The sequence below is a fragment of the Mustela lutreola genome, chromosome 3 (assembly GCF_030435805.1).
Source record: "Mustela lutreola isolate mMusLut2 chromosome 3, mMusLut2.pri, whole genome shotgun sequence".
Lineage (NCBI taxonomy): Eukaryota > Metazoa > Chordata > Mammalia > Carnivora > Mustelidae > Mustela > Mustela lutreola.
The window spans coordinates 113,472,465-113,494,338 of NC_081292.1; the positions used below are offsets into that span (position 1 = coordinate 113,472,465).

Below are 21,874 nucleotides of genomic sequence, written 5' to 3' on the forward strand. Positions count from 1 at the left end.
AACAGTGCCTAACTCAAACAGACACCCCAATAGCAAGCCCCACTTTTCCACGAATGTTACTAGCTGACCTATTCTGAAACCTAAGATAAGCTGACTAGTGAAGAACTGTGTCTGCCAAAGCAAACCTGTAAAGTCTGGAGGATGAGACCACTCACTCAAATGTACAGACACTAATGAAAGACATCAAGGTCCATAATCAGATAAATATGACAGCACAAAAATAAACACTAAAGCTTTAATAACTATCCCTGAAGAAATAAAGATCTATAAGCTGACAAATAATTCAGAATTATCCTCTTAAGGAAGTTTAGTAAACTACAGGAACACACAGTCAACTACAGAAAATTAGGGATACAATAAATAAACAAAATGAGAAGTTCAACAAAGAAGAAACCATTAAAAAAAAACAGAAATTATAAAGCTGAAGAATACAATAACTGAGGAATTCAACAAAGAGCTTTAACAACAGACTCAACTAAGTAGAAGAAAAATTAGTAAACTGGAAAATATATTGTATGAAATTATCTAATCATTGAAGCAAAAAGAAAAAAAAAAAAGGAAAGAAAAAGGATGAAGAAAACCTATAGCACTTACAGGGCTAATAACAATATACACCTTATGAGAATTCCAGAAGAGAATATAAGGAGAAAAAAAACAAAATATGTTCAAATCAAAAATGGTTGAAAACTTCCCAAACCTAGGGAGAGAAATGGATAGCCAAATTCATGAGACCAAAAAATCCTGAATAGGTTGGACATGAAAAGGCTACACTGAGACACATAATAATTAACTTTTCAAGTCAAAGACAAACAGATAATTTTGGAAATAGCAAGAGAAGAGTGACATGTCACATGCCTGGGAGCTCCACACAACCATGGATGAATTTCTCAATAGAAACTTTGCAAATTCAGAGAAAAATAGCATGATATATTAAATATATTGAAAGAAAAACTTAAACCTATTAGAGCTATCCTTCAGAAATGAAGGAGATAAAAACTTTCCTTAACAAACAAAAGTTGGGGAAGTTCATTGCCACCAAACCTGTCTTACAAGAAATGCTAAAAGATGTTCTTTATGTGGAATTATGCTAATTAACATTGTAAAAATATATAACTATATGTGTAAAATTCACTGATAATGATAAATATAAAGTCAGAGACAGATTCTAATATTGTAGGGGTGGTGCATAGTTCATCCACAACTCTGGTTTTAAAGTAAAAGAAAATGCATTGAAAATAACCATAAGGACAACAATTTGTTATTGAATATACAATATAAAACTAAGGGAACTGTAAGGGGGAGAAGAGAAAGTATAAAGTTTCTCTTTGCTATCCAAGTTAAGTTGTTATCAGCTTACAATAGGATATTATAAATACAAAATATTTCATATAAGCCTCATGGTAACCACAAAGGAAAAACCTATAGCAGTTACACAAAAGATCATAAAGGAGGAAAGCATATTGTTACAAGAAATCAACAAATCACAAACGATGACTGCAAGATAAGAAGCAAGGAACAAAGTATCTACAAAATCAGAAAACAATAAAATGGCAATAGGAAGTCCCTAGATATTAATAATTACTTTAAACATGAATGGATTAAAATCTTTAATTAAAAGACTTAGAATGGGTGAATGGATTTTCTTAAAAAAAAATCTAATGATATGTTGCCTACAAAAGTCTTACTTTGATTTTAAAGACACACATAGACTGAGAGTAAAGAGACAGAAAAAGATATTTTAAATATGGCAAACCAGAAAAAAAAAAAAAGCAGGAGTAGCTATATTTATATAAGACAAAGTAAACTTTAAGCTAAAAATCGTCAAAAGAGACAAATAAGGGCATTATATAGGGCATTATAAAGGGGTCAATCCATCAAGAATATATAATAACTGTAAATATTAAACTCCCAGCATTAAAACACCTAAATATGTAAAAGACATATTAACAGAACTGAAGGCAGAGAGATAGCGTGCAATATTAGAGAACCTCTATACTCCATTCTCTACAATAGATAGATCATACATACAAAGAATCAATAAAGAAATAGCAGATTTGTACAACACACGGGACAAAATAGGCCTAACACACATAGAATATTCCATCCAACAACAGCGGGATATACATTATTCTTAAGCACATGGGGAACATTTTCTAGGATAGATCAAATGTGAGGCAACAAAACAAGTCTTAGCAAATTTAAGAATATGGAAATCATTCAAGTTTTTTTTTTTCCCCTGACCACATTAGTATGAAACTAAAAATCAGTAACAGGAAGAGAACTAGAAATTCACAACTACATGAAAATTAAACAATATGCTCCCGAACAACCAATGGATCAAAGGAGAACTCAAAAGATAAACTAAAAAGGTATCTTGAGACAAACACAAATGAAAATACAACATATCAATACTTATAGGCCACCACAAAAGCAGTTCCAAGAGGAAATTTTACAGTGATGAACACATACATCAAGGAAAAAGAACAATCTCAAATAAATAATCTAACATTAAATCTCAAGGAACTAAAAAAAAAAAAAAAAAAGAGAGAGAGAGACTGAGCCCAAAGTTAGCAGAAGGAAGGAAATGATTAAGATTAGAACAGAAATAAGTGAAATAGAGAACAGGAAAACAATACAAAAGATTAACACAACTAAGATGGTTCTTTGAAAAAATAAAATTGATAAATATTTACCTGGATTAGCCATGAAAAAAAAAAAAGATAGAGGACCCAAATCAAACAAATTGTAAATGAAAGAGGAGACATTATAAATCATAACACAGAAATACTAAGGATCATAAGAGATCATTATGAACGATTATATTCCATTTACTATGAATGGTTATATGTCAACAAATTGGACAACCTATTAAAAAAACAGGAAAAAATGTTGAGAAATATGAAACCTACTATAGTTGAATCATGAGTGGAAAATCTGAAAAGACCAGTAATGAATAGAGATTGAATCAATAGTCCAAAATCTCCCAACAAAGAAAAGCCTAGGACCAGAGTTTTTGCTGGTGAATTTTACTGAACACTTAAAGAAGAATTAATGCCAATTCTTCCCAAACTCTTCCAAAAAAATTGGAGAGTACTGAACCACTCCCCAAATCATTTTATGAAGCTAGATTACCAAGATATCAAAGATAAAGGCAGTACCAGAAAAGAAAACAGTAGGCAATGTCCCTGATGAACATTGGTGCAAAAATTCTCAACAAAATACTTGCAAAATAATCTAACAGCACATAAAACAGATCATACTCCATGACCAGCTGGGATTGATCCCTGAAATGCAAGAATGGCTCAGCATATGAGAATCAATAAAAGTGCTACATCACATTAATAAAATAAAAGATAAAATTATATGATCATCTCAGTAGGGACAGAAAAAACACTTGATAAAATTTCATGTTCTTTCATAATAAGAACTCTCAACAAACTGGGTGTAGAAGGAATATACCTCTACATAATAAAGGCAACATATGACAGGCTTAAAGCTAATGTCGTACTTAGTGACCAATTTTTTTTTTTTTTTCCCTAAGATTAAGCACAAGAGAAGTGTGCCCACCCTCACCACTCTTATTCAACAGAGTACAGGGAGTCTAACCAGAGCACTCAGATAAGAAAGAGAAATGAAAACCATCAGAATCAGAAAGAACAAAGTAAAACAGTCTCTAATTGCAGATGATGTGATTTTACATATAGAAAATCCTAAAAACTCCACCAAAAAGCAATTAGACTTAATCAATGAATTCAGTAAAGTTGCAGGATACAAAACCAACATAAAAAAGAGTCAGTAGCATTTCTATACACTAACAATGAATTATCTGAAAAATAAATAAATAAAATAATCCCATTAACAATAGCATAAAACCAATAAAATACTTGGGAATGGATCTAACCAAGGAGGCGAAAATTTCTACACTGGAAACTACTAAACACTAATGAAAGAAATTGAAGGAAACACAAATAAATGGAAAAATATCTTGTGTTCTTGGGCTGGTGAAGCTAATTTTGTTAAAATGTCCTTATTAACCTAAACCATGTAGAGATTCAATAAAATCTCTATCAAGATTTCAGTGACTTTTTTTTACAGAAATAGAAAAAAAAAATCCTAAGTTAGTTTAGAACCACAAAGGACTCTAGGTAGCTAAAATAATCTTAAGAAAAAAGAACAAAGCTGAAGGCATCACAATTCCAGATTTCAAATATATTACAAAGTCATAGTAGTCAATATAAAATGATATTGGCATAAAAACATACAGACTAATGGAACAAAACTGAGAGACCACCCCCCTAAAAAACCCCATGTATATATGGTCAACTAAAGATAGTCAAAGGAGTGAAGAACACTCACTGGAGAAAATACAGTCTTGAATAAATGGTGCTGAGAAAATTGAATATTAACATGCAAAAGAATGAAACAAAAATACTATTTGATACCACGTACAAAATTAACCTGAAATGGGTTAAAGTTTAAACGTAAGAGCCAGAACCAATAAAATCCTAGGAGCAAAGACTGTGAATAACCTCCTTGAAACTGATCTGGGCCATGATTTGTTGGATATGAAACCTGAAGCACAAGCAACAGAATCAAAAAGGAACAAGTGAGACTACATCAACCTAAAATGATTCTTCACAGCAAAACAAATGATCAACAAAAAGAAAAGACAACTTATGGAATGGAAGCAAACCTTTGCAAACCAAGCTTCTGATAAGGGGTTAATATCTAGAATACAGAGATAGCAAACTCATACAACCCAATGGCCAAGAATCAAATAACCTCATTTAAAAATGGATAAAGGACCCGAATAGACATTTTTCCAAAGAAGATATTCAAAAAGCCAACAGGTATTTGGAAAGCCTCTTGATATCATTAATCACCAGTGACATGCAAATCAAAACCACAGGATATCATCTGACGCCTGTTAGAATGAGTATTATCTAAAGATAAGAAATAACAAGTGCTGATGAGGAGGTACTGTTGGAAGGAGTGTAAATTGTGACAGGCTTTATGGAAATAGCATGGACATTCCTTAAAATGTTGAACATAAAACAATATGATTCAAAAACTTCTGGGCATATATGCAAAGGAAACAAAATCATTATCTCAAGGAGATATCTGCACACTCATGTTCATTTCATTACTAACTAATTCAGCTCATGTTCATTTCAGTATTAATTAATCGATTAAGTGTTCATTAATAGGTGAATGAAATAAAAAATGTGATAAAAACACACACACAAATATGCACACAATCCACTTGTACATGAATGGACAAGGTGTGACATATGGAATATTACTCAGTCATACACAAAAAATCCAGGCATCTGTGACAACACGGATGGACGTAGAGGGCATTATGCTACAACAGAAAAAGACAAATACTGTATTATCTTATTTATGTGAGGTATCTAATAAAACAGAACTCATAGAAACAGAGAAGAGATTGGTGGTTGCCCCAGGTTGAGAATGGCAATGTGGGGGAAACTGGTGAAGGTGGTCAAACCTTCCAGTTACAAATAAATCCTGGATATATAATGTACAGCATGGTGACTAGAGTTGACAACACTATACTGTGTATTAGAAAGCTGCTAAGTAAGTAGAACTTAAATGTTCTCATCACAAGAAAAAAAAATTCCAAGGATATGAAGTGTTGGCTGTTAACTCATTGTGGTGATTATTTCATAATAATTACATATATCAAATATTCTATTATACATTTTAAACCTATACAATGTTACAGCAATTATATCTTAATAAGTCTAGAAGAAAAAATAATAAGGGCACTGAGATTGCTATATACCAAAAACAAAATTTTGTCCCGCTAAAAACTCTATCCCATAAAAATGTATGTAATTAAGTGCTAAACCATCAATAATATACAATGAATACATACTATGAGCAGCGATAACCTCAGTGGGAGGTAAAAGGCAACATTACGCAGAGTTCTTGCCCTCACAGAGATTAATCATAAATTAAGTGAAATGAAACATGGAATTCCCAGTTCTCACAGCTGCACTGCATGATCTCCACCATATCTGCTACAAGAGACTAAGAGTCCAGAATTCCATAGAGAACCATGGCCTGCTGAACTGTGTGGGATGGGTTATCAATACTCTAGGAGTTTCAGTGCAGGGAAAGTTCCAGGAGAACTGCTCTGACCCTGGAAGGCCCCTGAAAGATGGCAGCACTTGGGTTAAGTCTCAGAGATTCAGATTCGTGGCTTGTGGATAGGTGAGGAAAAGGGAGTGTATTGTGTCGTATCCCGCTAAGTCAGTCTCATGAATAGATTTATGCTGTGAACATAAAGATTTAGGGAAGAAAAGAATCAATCAGAAGTACAGTAGGATTTTTAAGTCTTCTCATCTCATATAAAATAATACCATAAAACAAAACACTAGCAAGCAAAAAAAAAAAAAAAAAAAAACCACCTCAAAACAAAGAGCACTCTAAGAAGTGACAGCAAATGTTTACACTTTGGTTCTAAGCTGTCAGATTCCCAACTGTTTGTGTGAATAATCTACACTATAACATTCTTTTCTCTCTATCTTGGCCTAAGGATATGGGTATAGGACCCTTTGAAATATCAGATGAGAAGGAAAAGAAAAAACAAAAAACTGTGTTCAGCAAAAAAAAAAAAGAGAGAGAGAGAGAGAGAGAGAATATTACGTTTTATGAGAATAATGATAACAGAGGTGTCTAAAATAAAACCAAAGCAGAACCCACAGGAGAGGGGAAAATCATGGATGCCACAAATCAAGAGTCTTTCAGAACTGTGTAAATACGGTAGTCTTCTTGTTGAGATTTCACCGCAGAAGCCCTCTGATCTGACTTGATCACAAGTGGCTTGGTTAATCAAAATGTCAGAATACAGAATCAGAAAAAATGTTCCTTATCCTCATTTGTGTTCCCTGCAGAGGGAGCTTAGAAGAGAGGTGGACGGGAGGGACCTGAGCCAGATCACTGGTTTTGATTCCCACTCGTTCAATTACCAGCTGGGGGACTTCGTGCCTGAGTGTCCCCATTTTAAAAATGGATGCAAGGATACTGCCTGCCTCATTGGATTGTAATGGAGATGACATTGGTGAGCTCCTTAAAGGCTGTAGAAAAGTGTCTGATATGTGGGAAACACTATGCATTTTTAAATAACACTGTTGGTAGGGCCAAGGCTTCTTCTTTGCCTAGGGATCCTATTATTAGAGTCTGTTTTGTTTGGCTTTTTTGGGTGGGGGAGAGGCATCAAACACATGCTTTATGCATTGTTTATGCATATGTCTTTGTTTTGGATTTTCTTAAGAGTGTAACAAGAACTTCAAATCACTTGGGAAACAATTTGCATGCAGAATGCCTCTATGTTTAATATAATTCTCCAGCTCCCACAATTTTTTTAGTTAGGTACCTATATTTCATTTGCTCATAAACATTTATTTAGTGACTCGCCTTTATAGATGGTTTTGAAGCACTGAACTTTGTTTTATATAAATAATTCTTTGGGTATCGCATTTCATCGGTTAATATAGTAGTTAAAAATGATATAATCGCCATAAATACTACTTGCAGAAACATAATGAGTTACAAAGATGACTCCATTTTTGGTGAGCATTCAACCCACCTGGTAAGAGAAGAAAGTATACTTAGCGGAGAACTCTATTAGTTGCCTATATTTGAGGAACTGAGTCTTGTTTGACATGATTTATAAGAAGAAATGGTGAGCATTGGCTAATCTGGCCAGTAGATTCAAATAAGGTTAATTAGGGAATCGGGTTCCATTAAGAGCATTCCTTTGGGATTTTATTTGCTATACTAACCTCTCAATTCTTTGGAATTTAGCTCAAATCACTGATTTTAATACAAAGGGCCTTGTTACTCTGATTTGTTACCACCCCCAGTCCCAGAGATACCACTCTAGAAACTGGAATTGCCACAAAAGATTAGTGCCATTCTTGATTTTCATTTTCAGGTTAGACCTTGTTTTTTTTTCCCTCAGCATGGATTTGGTTCCCTTTGCAAATTTCCCAGACTTCATCAACTAATCCATAGAACTATGACTTTTTGTTTCTCCTATACAAAAAAAAGGGGGAAAAAAGCAAAAAAAAAAAAAAAAAAAAAAAAGGCGCTAAATAATATCCAAGTGACAACTTCTTACTATCTTTAAGAGACAAAGACTGGTTCTTATAAATTATTTTCTTGTTTACTTTTCACAAGCTATCTCCTAAAATCACAGTGGGTTCAACACTCTTTCTATATTTCTCTTCAAGAGGGCACTCCAGATTGTAGATAACTGTTAGGCTGTATTCAGCAGATGACACCTAAGATAAGATAAGGCATCTAAGATAAGCAGAAAACTACTTAGAAATCTATGGTACTGAATCTCCAGTCTATGGGCAGATGCTGAAAGTTCAATAATATGTGGGAGCAGGTACACTGGTAGATTGGCTGCGCCCGAAAGCCACACCCTCAAATAGTCTGGGCTTGATGACATGACTGAGTCCTCCCAAAGCATGCACACGAGACAGGAAAAGTTCAGAAGAAGAGAGGGCATAAACTTCCCTTACATGTACGCAAAATAACTACCAACTTGCAGAATAAATTTGTATCATTTATTCATTATTCCATTCAACAGATAATTATAAAGCTTCCATAGGTGCGAAGCAAGCATCGATTGCTTTTGCTGTAGCCAGTACTCCACAGTATGTATTTGTGCCGCCAGAAAATTAAAAAAATCACAAGCCACATAATTAACAGACCCTCTAAAAAGCCAGCAACTCCATCTTTCTGTGACTGTGAGCTGTAGATGGTAGAGGACAAGCAGCCCACTTTCTACCATTCTTTACAGAACTATTAACAGCCCATCTTTCAGAAATGTTATTTAAATTAGAATGGCTCCTGGAAGAGAAGACTATTTGGGGAGGAATATAAAGTGTGTTGGCTGAAAATACCCAGTGAATAAACACTGAGTTCTATTGTTAGCGTACACACCATTTCCTGCCATTTGGATATGGATTTCAGAAATTTGTGACAGCCAATGAAAAAGTTTAAACATCTATGGCACATGTGTTTATTATGGAAATAAGCCATCATGGTTCATAAACAGGGACTACGGATCCTTAAACATTGTTCCAGAAAAGCCTGAAGTTAAACCAAGCAAAATGGAAAAAATTCATGAACATGCAACAGCTGTTGAAAGTAATTATAATATTGGATCTTGATATAAGAGAGCAAAAGAAATACAACTTTTTAACAGAGGCAAGACTCTCTCTGACAAACATTTCTTGTGGTTGGAACCAGGAAAGAGAATAGAGATAGACAATTTTTTTCTGCATAATTTTTGAGTCCTAAATTATGAATTATGCTTTAACAGATAAAGCAGAGGGGAGGTTAATTTAGGAGATGAGAACTGTACAATTGAGAGATTTGCTTTATTTAAATTTGGGGGAAAAATTATACTTTTGATGTTGGGCTTTATCGAGCATCTTTCTTTCAATGAAATGAATGGCAATTTCTTGTTATTTCCCTGAGGAGTCAAGGAAAGATGTTCATGCCAAAGTGCAGAGGGTAAATGAGCAGCCCTGGCCCAGCCATCAGGAACAGTGTTGTCCTGTAGAACCTCCAATGGCAATGGAAAAGTTCTGCATATGCATCAGCCAGTATGGCGGCTGCCGTCTCTATGAGGCTTTTCAACACTTCCAATGTGGCTAGTTTGACATAGAAACTTAATTTTCATTTAGTTTTCTATTTCCTCAGCACCATGCGTTTAGTGGCAGTGCTGGGCAGTAGAGGTTAGAGGATACCTCTGTCTCTTCTCTTTTGCTCAGGCAACCAGGCCCGGCAGCTGGGGTTTAGTTTTCATACGTTGTCACTGTGAAACCTTACTTACCGTTTGGTATATTAGCCTAAGAAGGGCTCTAAGCAAGGCTCTTGGGAGCTTATTTGAGCAAATATACACATTAACAGGATTAAAAAACCCCAGGACACAGCAAAGATCAGCCTCCCAGCTCCCTTTGCCAATTCATGTGTCTTCCTGAAGTCAGGTATATTCTCTGGTGTTTTGTCAGGGACATCATCCAAAATGATTCCAATAGCTTGACTTTCCACAACTTTGCATGTTATAAAGGAAAGTCAAGAAAAAGTTCAGTGAGAGCTTTTAGACAAGGAGAACCTGAAAAACACTGAGGCAGAATATAGGAAGAATTGTGTGTGAGGAGGAATTCTGCATGAAGACAGATATGAAAGGAAAAAAAAACCCAGCAGAATTTTTGATTAGAGAGAATGAAATAAAGAAATGTACTTGAATAAAGAACATAAAATACACTGAATAAAGAAAGAAATCACATAAAACCCGTCCTTGCTTATCATAGAATGCAAGATCACTAATACAAGACCCCAAAGCAATCAATTATTTCCTGACTCCATTCCACAGTTTCACTTAGTTTACTAGAGGACACTTCTGATGGTACCTTTTACCTGTTTATTATTTGTTGATATCTTTATCTAAACACAGCTTTCAAAAGTAAGATACATTTAAGAGAAGCTCAATTTTAATGACATCCCTTGAGAAGGGAAAGAATCTGGGTTCCAGTGTATGATGCCTTGCCTATGGAGATACTGGAAACTTTTGAACTAAAGTAACTTTTTGTCAATATCTTTTCAGAAGCAAGGATTGTTTTCCACATAAGCACATACCTGGAGGAGCAGATCAGAAGTTGGTCTGATTCGCTGTTGGAACAGGATGCTTAACGTTCGATTCTGTTGTTCCAAATCAAACACTCTTGTTTTCAACTTTACACATTCCTCCCTTAGATCCTACAACAAACACAGTGAAAGAAAAAAAAAATCTGTAACTGAAAGACACTTTTGCATATTATAACCATATTTCATCTGATATTTCAGACACATTAGTATAAAAATAGTATTTTTATCCTTCAAAGCCCCCAGGAATAAATCACATACAGTGTTTTCTTCCATAGCCCATTATCTGACAGAATTATTATGTGCAGAGAAGACCAATTAAAAAAAAAAAAAAGGTACCTTAAAACCAGGAGTGCATTAATCTAGCATGCTATTTTTGAAGATGGTAAATGTTAGCGATATAAAGTCAATTTGAGTTTCCACCTATATTTTTTGCCTTTTCACTGTCTTCATAAAAGCAATCATAAAGCACAAACCACAAGGACAATAATGTTTTTGCAGTGAATAGAGATTTGATGAACTAAAGAAACTATCACTTTTGGTAGAGCCTTTTGCTGTCATTTGTGGAAACAAGTTGAAATTTTCAACGCTGGGGCTAATAGAGCCAGTGATGCATTTAGAGAGGGAGAAGCAACTCTGAAATGAAAGCTTTAAAAGGCCACTTGAAACCTGCCTGGGCTCTGAACTGCTGGATTTCCATGTATTTGGGGTGGTTCATCTTGGTGCTGGGCAAGAAGCTGAGGAGCCATATCTGGGCATCCTTTTGGAACAGCTCTTTTGAACTGTTCAAAGACCACAGAGACCTCTTCCCTCCTCCTGTGGTATAGGGTAGCTATACCACAGGAGATTTAGGATTCTTTGGGATCCACCAAGGAACTGCCTCCCAAACGAACTTGTGATCAAGATACTTGTAGTCCTTAAATGTCCGTACTACAAGTACTCTCTTTGGTGGAGGTTCAAGAAAGACCAAGAAGAATAATGCCCCCATTCAAAGCTCTTCAAAAGATGATCTTTTTCTACATGTCAAACCTGATTTTTCCCTGCTTCCAGAATTTTTAAAAATGCTTCTGCTCTGGGCGCCTGGGTGGCTCGGTGGGTTAAGGCCTCTGCCTTCAGCTCAGGTCATGATCCCAGGGTCATGGGATTGAGCCCTGCATCGGGCTCTCTGCTTCGTGGGAGACTGCTTCCTCCTCTCTCTCTGCCTGCTTCTCTGCCTACTTATAATCTCTGTCTGTCAAATAAATAAATAAAATCTTAAAAAAAAAAAATGCTTCTGCTCTTGTCATATAAAGAACAATGGTCTGCTTGTTGTCCTTGAAGGCTCGGCCATTCCTGCCATCCTGTCCCTTCTCCAGCCATCACATTCCCTTCTGACCACTCCCCCCCACACACACACACACTGCCTGCCGCCATTCTATCCAGTCCAGTTTTGGCATTCTGGCTGACATTCATTTTAAAATCTGTCTCCTCCCTGACTTCTTCTTCTTCTTCTTTTTTTTTTTTTTGGTAAGATTTTATTTATTTGACAGATTACAAGTAGGCTGAAAGGCAGGCAGAGAGAGATAGAAAGGGGGAAGCAGGCTCCCCACTGAGCAGAGAGCCCGAGGCAGGGCTCCATCCCAGGACCCTGAGATCATGACTTGAGCTGAAGGCAGAGGCTTTAACCCACTGAGCCACCCAGGCACCCCTCCTCCCTGACATTTTTATCTGGAATCCTACAAAGACCATTCCTTTTTCTGAACTCCTGTAGGCCTTCAATGCCTCTTATAGGCCATTTAGCGTGCACTCCTTTGTACCGATTTGATCTTTCATACTCTAAACTTACCTTGTCAAATAGATGGCAAAGGCAAGCATAAGAAGATACCCTAACAATCAACAGCACAAGCAGACTGTTCTAAGGCTCTTTTATTCCATCACTGGGCAATACACCACATACGGTAGGAACTTAAGAAACTGATTATTTTGTTAAGTAGGATGATGATGATGATGATGACGATGACAAATTCTATTCTCTAGTGATGTGTGACTGAGGCTCTAAGTTTCTTAGCACTTCCAGTGTGTGGATCTATATATTTTGATGTGGGGCAGCTTCAGGGCGTACTTAAGACTCTATAAGCAACACAGAGAGTGAGGCAATAGCTCTGATCCCTAGCCCTAAACAAGAGGCACAAAGGTGAGTGGCTTGTCCGTAACCTTGTATGAAGCTAGACAGATCCAGCTTTGGAGGCTTAACCAGAGCCTCATTATATCCAGCTTATACTCATTTATTCTACTTATGGAGGGCAAGGGAATAGGCCGTGGTGAGGGTCACTGTACGGCTTATACTCTCCTCACCTTTGTAGTTAAATGGGTAGAGGTTAGGCATAGTATATTTCCAACTGATTGCTACCTGCAAATGCAGAGCATAGAAGAGAAATGTCATGTTCAGAACAAGGGCCCTGACTCCAAGCTCTGGGAGGGCAGAAGCCATCAAAGGCAGGGGCAGGAGTGTGCATGTGAACCGGAGCACATATACCATTTGTCAGGGGCCACTCTGGGGGCTTAGGCACTGTTTACATTAAAAGGCTAAAGCTCTTTCCTTTATTTAGAATTCAACCCCTGTCTGTGTCTCATTTATTCTACATTCTGTTTCTAGCACACATATAATTTCTCCCTGCCCCCAAATACTGTTTTCAGTACTGCTAATTAAGTAATTAATAAAACTTGACTGTGAAGTAAATAAATATTAATAGGACCGTTGGGTGGCAAGACGTAATCCTTCTCATTTGCAGGTGAAGAAACGGGAGCAGTAGTAGACAAGGGCGGGGTTACAGGGAGCAAGGAGACCTGGAAGGAACAGCACTGATGACTTTTTGCAGCTCAACTGAGATAACGTGAAAGAGTTCTTGAGATGGGTTTAAAAAAAATAAATAAAAAAAAGAAGAAAGAAAGAATGAAAGAAAAAAAATCAATATACTCTATAGAGATTTTTGTACAGGTACCCAAATTTCAACGGCCATTACTATTACTTAAGATGGTGAAAGTTCACTTAGCAGGAACACAATTGATTGGCCTTGAGAAATGTTCATCGCTGTGGGCTCATCGAAATCACCACGTGGGAGAGGAGGGATGTGACTTTGGTCTTACAATCACTGACCAACAGAACTGAGCTGCTTTGAGAAGCTGTAGACCTAAAAGAATCATTGTCTCTGTTGTTCTAACATTCTTGTCCTCTTTATTCAGGCTGTGGATGGTCAGTGATGCCGGACAGTTATCATCCCAAGAAATTGTATTCAAAATCACGTATGCGTGCCCATGTGCACAACACGTAAGTGGGTGGAAAGAGATAGAGAGAGAGAGAGAGAGAGAGAAACAGCACTCTCTCTGACCGCTATAATGAGTCTTCAACAGAGGGTGACAGCCAGCTCTCTATGTCCTCTATGCTTACACCAGGAACCTGCTGACATAAAGTAGCATATGACACATGGAGGTTGTCCACTAGCATCATTATTGCGACCCTGACAATGACAGAGGTGAGACTTAGACTCTCCTTCCCAAATAAAATGTTAGAAACCAAAGAGTACTCTACTCAGATGCAATCATTGGCTCCCTGAGGAGGCTGGGTCCTCTGTTCTCTCTCACATCCTACTATGTCCAGGCCCCAAGAAGAAGACCCCTTCCTGAAATAAGAGAGAGACCTGACTTTATCAGGGGAGAAATAAAGCCAACAGTTTGACCATATTTAACATCGTATGAGAAAGTACAGTGGGTTCAAGAAAGTAGCCAGACCTGTTCCTTGTAATCCACTCGTCACTATCAGAAACAGAGTATCGATTAAAGCTGAAGGTGAGGGCAAAATATGCTCAGCAACGTGATATACTGGTCTACAGGACCTTGGGCACCTGCATGATCTCAAACCACAGCTTCTCTGAGTATCTAGACACTGTAATCCTGGGAAGTTTCATCTGCACTTGGGCTAAAAAAGATTCTGGATCTACTACTGGGTAGTACCTATAAGTACAACTGCTTCAGTGTATTTAGAACTAAACCTCTCCCCGCTGAAGTTATTTTAATAAAGTGTGGATTGCTTTGAAGCAGGACATACTGTGACATCAGCAGAGTTTTAATGAAAATTATTTAAATCTGATTCTATCATGTAAAAATGATATTATAGTGATAAAGCTCTTTCAGATGCAATGTGTATCATGGGAATACGCCAGATTGGGAGTTGGGGATCTGGACTCTGGTCCTCATTACCCACATGACCTTGAGGACGTAACTTATCCCCGTTTTGCATCAGTTCCTTATCTATAAACTGAGCTACTGTACAAAACAGAATTTCAAGAGAATGGCACCATGAGATGGATTTTCAAGGGCCACCTCATTCCTTCCCTGAAGCTTGATGGCCACAAGACCCACCACTTTTTCCTGGTAACATTGCTTCTCAGCAGCTGTCACTGATACAGCCCTTTCTTTGCCTAGGATGCTAAGATTCATGTAAAAAGAAAAGCCATCTCTCAGACTCACCAAAGGCCTCAATGTGAAATGTCTACAAGGCAAGGCAGGTAAGTAACATATATGTGTGCCTGAATCAGTCCAGCCCTAATGAACGGGAAGTGGTTAGCCCTGTGGCAAGCGGACTACTGCAAGCCTTCATCCCAAATGCATTCCAATTAAAACAGTTTTAAGCTGGGTGATGGCTGAACAAGTTTATGAAATCATAGTAAGTTAAGCCTATTACCATAGCTAGCTGACCATCTCAGGATTACATGCTCGCTAAAGCCCCCAGCAACAGTGAAATACCGGGTTCCAAGATCAGATGGATTCTGAGAAAGCTTGACTCTAGTCAGTTTAGATTCCACACATGTCAGATCCTGAATATTCTTGCTAGCCAGGACTGTCAATGGCTCCAGAAGTTTTAAGAAATCCACTGGCTCCCTTGCCCTTTTGTTCTATTTCCTGTGGTTGTATCTAATAATTGGATTTCAATCCATCTGTTGACTTCCAAAGCCTCATCTCTGCTGCCAAACTACAGTGGGGGAAAACAGTAAGTGATCCTAGGGGATCATGGAGGCTGAATGTTGCAAGATTTGGAGGGCAGCAACCCTAGATTGAACATATAGGCTTTGCCACTTCTTGCCATCAGAGCTATGGGAACCCTATTTCCTTAGTCCTATCTTACAGGGTTGCAATGAAAACAAAATGACTTCATGCATTTAAAGTGCTGGACATGGAGTCTGACTCCTTGTAAGGTACACAGCAAGTATAAACAGACCCTCTTCCGGGAACTGGATCCTACACACCATTGCCAACTGAGGGGACAAAGGTGGCCGGAATGCCCCTCCACAAGGGAAATGTGTAGAAGTCTGGAGTTCTTTCAGACACAAGCTAAAAAAATGTACTCTGCTCCTGTCAGGTTGCTGCATGGCTAGATTTTATTAGACAGAGCCTTATTCCATGTTGGGAAAAAAAGCGAAAAACCAAACCAAAACAAAAACACCATATAAATATTGGGTTATCCTAAAGAACATGCAAACAAAGCCTAAGTTGATATGCTGGAAAATGACTAGAGGAAAAAGGGTTTTCTTCCAAGTTTGATGATAGTGGCAAAAGAAAAAAAAAAGGCAGTAAAGAACCAGGACAGTTACATTTTCAGTGAGTGTAATTGACTTAATGAAGATAAAATATATTTCAGACAAAAATATGAGTTTGGCCTGAATTATTGATTTCACTTGCACTTGTAGCCTCGCACCTATGATTTGGAGTCATAAATGGAAGTGAGCTGGGTTTAATATTGTCACTTTAGCTTTATTGATCTAAAGGAGGGACAATCTGCTGTCTTAAGGGAATCCACAGGTTTCTGAGATAAATTGAATTACTTGACTAGGACAGTATATGTACATTTAACAGAAAGTGATAAGTTCATGGAAATAAATTTTTTTTTTATCAGTATTGGGAAAAAGAAGTACACTCTGTTATTTCAAGATGCTTATCTGGGCCAGTTCATGATATGCCAGAAAAATGCTTTTTTGGTTGCTCTTGGCAGATTTGCTTTGTGTCATAACAAATGATATATTCTAAAACTGCATGGTTATGACTGTAATTTCACCTCAAAAAAATTTTTTTTGGTGACTTGGATAAATCACTCAAAATTTCTTCTCTTACTCTGTGCCAGCTACATCCCTCTTCAGATTTGTTTTGTCATCTGCATTTGGAGTACATTTTGTTTCCTGTATTATGCTCTTAATTAAAAAGAAATTTGAGTCTTCTTGTAGTGATTTTATGGTCCTTGTAAAAACTGGGAGTTACATGTTTCTGTAGAACATGATTCTTTTGGAATCTTTGAAAATCCTGACATCTCTTCCTGCCTCAGAGTGTCCCTGAGGTATGCTATCTCACACAGTAGCATGTCTTTCTGGGTCTTACTGCTTAACTGTACCAAGGTAGATTTATCTGTTTACTAGTTATTACTTGGATTTGTGTAGCTATTTTTTGTGGCTGACCTGAAGGGTCCCATTTTCCTTTATATTGTACCAGACAGCTTCCTTGTCTCTTTCCTGAGGCACCATTAAAAAAGATAGGCATGAGAAGTTTTCTCCAGTTACACATAGAGCTGCATCAGTGCTTCCTTCATTCCTTAAGTTTATAATTAAATGAGCATAGTTTCCCATAGGAGGAAAGCAAATGAAAATGTAAAACTTTTGAAAAAGGAAAAAAAAAATTCAAATACACTCTGACAGAAATTGCAAGATGTCCATCAATATCTGTTTTTCCCCTTCTCCTCTAATACTATGAAAATCAATTTTCACTAGGCACCCACCCAGAATTAAGACTTCACTGTCAGTTTCCTTAGGTGTAGCTGTGTGACTAAGATCTGTTCAAGGAGATGCAAATAAGGAAGTAAGAAAGCTTTAGGAATTCTCTCTTAAAGGGCAGCTAGTGTGTGCCCCTTATCTTCTTCATTTACTTCAGGTTTTCCTCCTTCCTGATGGCTAGAATGTGGATGTGATGACGGGGCAAGAACAGCCATTCTGGACCATAAGGTAACCTTTGGAATGGAGGCTGCACCCCGTAGAATAACAAGATAGAAACCAGAGACACCTGGGAACCTATGGACTTTATGGAGCTGAGTCACCATAGCAACCCTATACTGCCTACCTGAAGATTTAGATATGAGAAAGAAATAGTATTTTAGTTTATTTAAGTTACTACCATTTTGGATCTCTGTTACTCATAATGGATCCTAATTTGACCTAAGAGGTATAGTCAAATCTCTCTATTTATGTGATATTGATGTAAACCTGAATCAGTTAAAATCATTTGAAACAGAAAATGTGATTCAACAAACGTAGTTGAGGAGAAAACCTAGCAAAAATAGTATCACAGTGCCTCTATAGTATAAAATAAAAATATTTATTTAAGTACCTTTAACAAGAAGTGGTCAACTCCTAATCTAATTATTCTTTATTAAAAAATCAAATGTCATAAATTACTTTGTTATCATTAGCCATGTACTCCAGAACATGCCACATGATCTAAGATTTTCTTTTATAGAAAAATTACCATCTCACAGAGGGGTAATTCAGAACGAATGAAATCTGAAAGAACTAGAATTTAGCCTCTGAGAAACATTATAGAAAGAAATGGGAAAGTTTCCATAAGACATACCAAAATGGCCAAATTTGGGCAATAACTTGCATCTGCCCACTCTGACCCAATAATGTGATCTTATATTGTCTGAAGGTGGAGAGACATGGCAAAGGAGGAGGCATAAAAAGCTCATGCTAAAAAATGATTTGTTTTTATCCTCAACTTTATTGGGGAATAACTGTATACATTTAAAGGGCAAAATGTAAGGTGCCTCGTTAGCACAGGAGGTAGCGCGTCAGTCTCATAAAGGGCAAAATGTGATGATATGATACATCTTCCGGGATGAAATGGTTACCAAGATCAAGATAATTAACGCATTCACATCTCACATAGTTGTTTCTTTGTTGGTTTGGTGGGGAGAGTGTTTAAGGTCTACTGTTAGCAACTTTCAAGTATACCATGCTGCCGCTTGTTCTGTATTTACCACAAACTGATTCCTGTAGGAACTGCTCTATGTGTTTCTTTTCATAGAATGACTACTGCAATTCTGGGAGGTGGGAATTGTTATCCTCACTTTACAGAAGAGGAAATAAGACCCAGAGAAATGAGATAACTTTCCTAAACTCAAAGACCTTTTCCTGGATTATAGGCATCTGTTAATGCTGACCATAAAAGGTGATTCATTTTATAGGAAGTAGAGGAATCCACCAACTTATAGAATATTAGCATTTGCTACATAAACGGGTCCATGGGAATCTTTCATCTTCTGTTACTTTACCAAGAGTTTGAACTTTATGATTCTTTTGGTCACTGATGTTACTTTGTATGCCCATCTAAAATACACACAATTTCAACCTAAGTGAATAAACAGAGAAGTATTGCATCTATCAATCACAATTTCCTGGTTTGACAATACGAGTTCCAACCTATTCACATAAGTACCTTGAAAATAATAAGCCAAGAATGACCTACCTTTTGAGTGAGCAGAGCTTGAACAACTTGGTTGGCTACCTGTAAAAAACAAAGAAAAGAGTTGCCATTTATAATAATGAGACTTTATACACATGGACTGTAATTTACCAATACGATTCCCACAGCTTATTCTACCTAATTAGCTCCTCATTTGCTTCTTTCCTCTCTCTGTAGAGGACCTGATTCTTTTCATAATAAGCCTATGCTTCTAGGTAATATTCTGCTTTTTTCCAAAGGTGACCTTGTTGCTAATTAAGATGGTTAGGTTGGGAAGATCATTCATACCCTGACTTCCACATTTCCATATTTGGAAAAATAATATCCTTTCATATGTAAAGTACTCCAAGAGGGCTAAAAAACGATACAGCGTAAAACACGATTCTAATTATCTGTACACAGTTCCTACACTTTGCTGATTTATAATGTCCTTTGCCTCTCCTTCCTATTCTTTTGCGGTATGACTATTTTGGTCTTTAAAATGACTTGGAATAGAGACAGGTTTGAATGGTGGAGAATAAGAGCACCTCATTGTTTTCTAGATGCTCTGTTTACATCCTCAGTGTTTTCATTTATGTCATCCTCTTGTCGCTGCTACCTGTAGCAGTATCTGGTAGTTGTTTACTCTAATATTTATTTTTCTCTAAGTAATAAACTCTGGGGTTGTTTGTTTGTTTTGTTTTCTTTGGCTGGGTACATTCAAATACATTCCCCAGTCCTCCTTGTAGATTAGTGTCAATTTGTGACAAGTTCCTGGCCAATGAGTTATAAGTCAACCTTTTTTTCTTGATCTTATAGAAAGTCTTTAAGAAGAAGCCTCACTTTTTTCCCTTCTTTTCCTGTCTGGGATGTAAAAGTGATGGCTGGAACCTCAGCAGCCACTTTGATAAAGAAAGTAACAAGTATTGTTGGATGGAGAAACAGGATGAACTCAGTCCTCATGATGCAGGGAGTTTCACCGTCTATCTCTGAACTTCCACACAAGAGAGGGAAAAAAATAATTCACTGTTATTTTGAGCTTCTTCTAACACATAATCAAATAGAATTCTTACTAATATATTAACAAAACCCTAATTTTCTTCAGGTATCAGGCAGCTTGGGGCAGTAAGAGAAGGTAGGCTCCTCTCAGATGAAGGAGGTGAATCTTGATTAGTCTATTCCAAACTTGGTAATTCCATTCCCTTTCAGTGAGTAGTCTAGCACTGGGCAATGTGGCACCATTCCAGCTAAAAGCCACATATAAAACCAATGACATGTACCTGTTTTTTTGCAAAGTATTTGCAAAGGTCTGCCATTTTCTCCAGACAACCATTCATCACTTTTCTATGTATTTGTGCTAAGATTTCTTTTTTCATCCGCGGGTTTCAAAAACACCATACAGGAAGTCCTTACTTTACTTCACTATAACTTTGAAACTATGCAATCCATACAGCTACTCTTGGTAAAATAAAGGTGGGTAGGTGAGTTAAGTGGTATTTTTCAAGCACGTACATGTACTGTACTCATTTAATATGATCACTGAAACTTACAGCATTAAAGACCAAGTCAGACTACATAAATGTCTTAGATACCAGGTTACTTCTGTTCATTCATTTCTTCCTTCATTTATTGAATATAAATCTGTAGAGTATTTGTAAAGCTAGATGGCTGCAATATGTTCCTTGGTTTCAGAGAGAATATTACTGGCAAGCAGAACACAGCATGATAAGCACGAAATCATCTTGGTAATTCTCACATTCAACCAAAGCCTAAGGGACACGCTTTCATCTTTTTATCTTGATAACCAATTTAATTTTTGGTGATACTAAACTATGTGTGCTTGTTCCCCTGTCTGGTATAGTGGAACAGATTAGGGTAAGAATGTTTGCATGGAGCTTGTTTTTTCACTCAATATTGACAAAGTAGCACACCCTAAATGACAACTGGCTACCAGTAAGTCTTATTGAAAATTAAAACGCAGGCTTGTCATCAACTGTGGTTCATGTGTTTAGGAGGCATTCACAGCACAAGCAGTAAATGATTAAAATCAGATTACCTATAACTGATTAGTTGAATTGTAGACACAAGGATTTTTTTCCCCCTATCAGAATCCTTCCCAACTTTACATTGTTGACATTAAGCAAAGGAGAGAGACCTTTCACTGAAACTAACTACAGTTTTGAAGAAAAACTTGGACAGTACCTGATATAGTTTTCTTGTTTGTTTATAGTCCAGCCCAAGTTAAAGAAACTTACCTAAAGGATCTCATAGACCAAAATAAACCATATTTCTCTTAACTGATGCCTTTTCTTTTCCCTTTATCAGTTGATTTATATATGATCATAACAAAAATAAATGTTATTCAGTCCCACAAATTGACCAATAGTGTCATCTTGAAAATCTTCTAAACATTCATTCCAATTCGTAAGCCACTGAAGATTTAAAGTCAAACTATAGGTCATCTATTTTACTCTTGGCAAATTAAGAAAAAAAACATGCAACAAAAGAAGAGTTCAACTATTCACACAGCTTGAGTCAGGAACAATGTACCAAAATTAATTCATATCATAAATAATTTAATTCTTTTGGATCTCAAACTTTGGATTTGATTTACATTCTCATAAAACTGCCTAATATCAATATTTTCTTTTCTTCCACCAACTGG

General features: G+C 36.8%; 1 protein-coding gene across 8 annotated transcripts in view; it reads right to left on the minus strand.

Annotated features, from left to right (window-relative positions):
- The window catches only part of NCKAP5 (NCK associated protein 5), an 891,925-nt gene that overhangs the window by 175,034 nt on the left and 695,017 nt on the right, over positions 1-21,874 (minus strand). For all 8 annotated transcript variants that reach the window (XM_059166690.1, XM_059166689.1, XM_059166694.1 and 5 more), the window contains 2 exons: positions 19,234-19,272; positions 10,687-10,806 (listed from right to left, as the gene is read on the minus strand). In XM_059166690.1, coding sequence (XP_059022673.1) covers positions 10,687-10,806; positions 19,234-19,272 — 159 coding nt within the window. The remainder of the gene's footprint in view (positions 1-10,686; positions 10,807-19,233; positions 19,273-21,874) is intronic.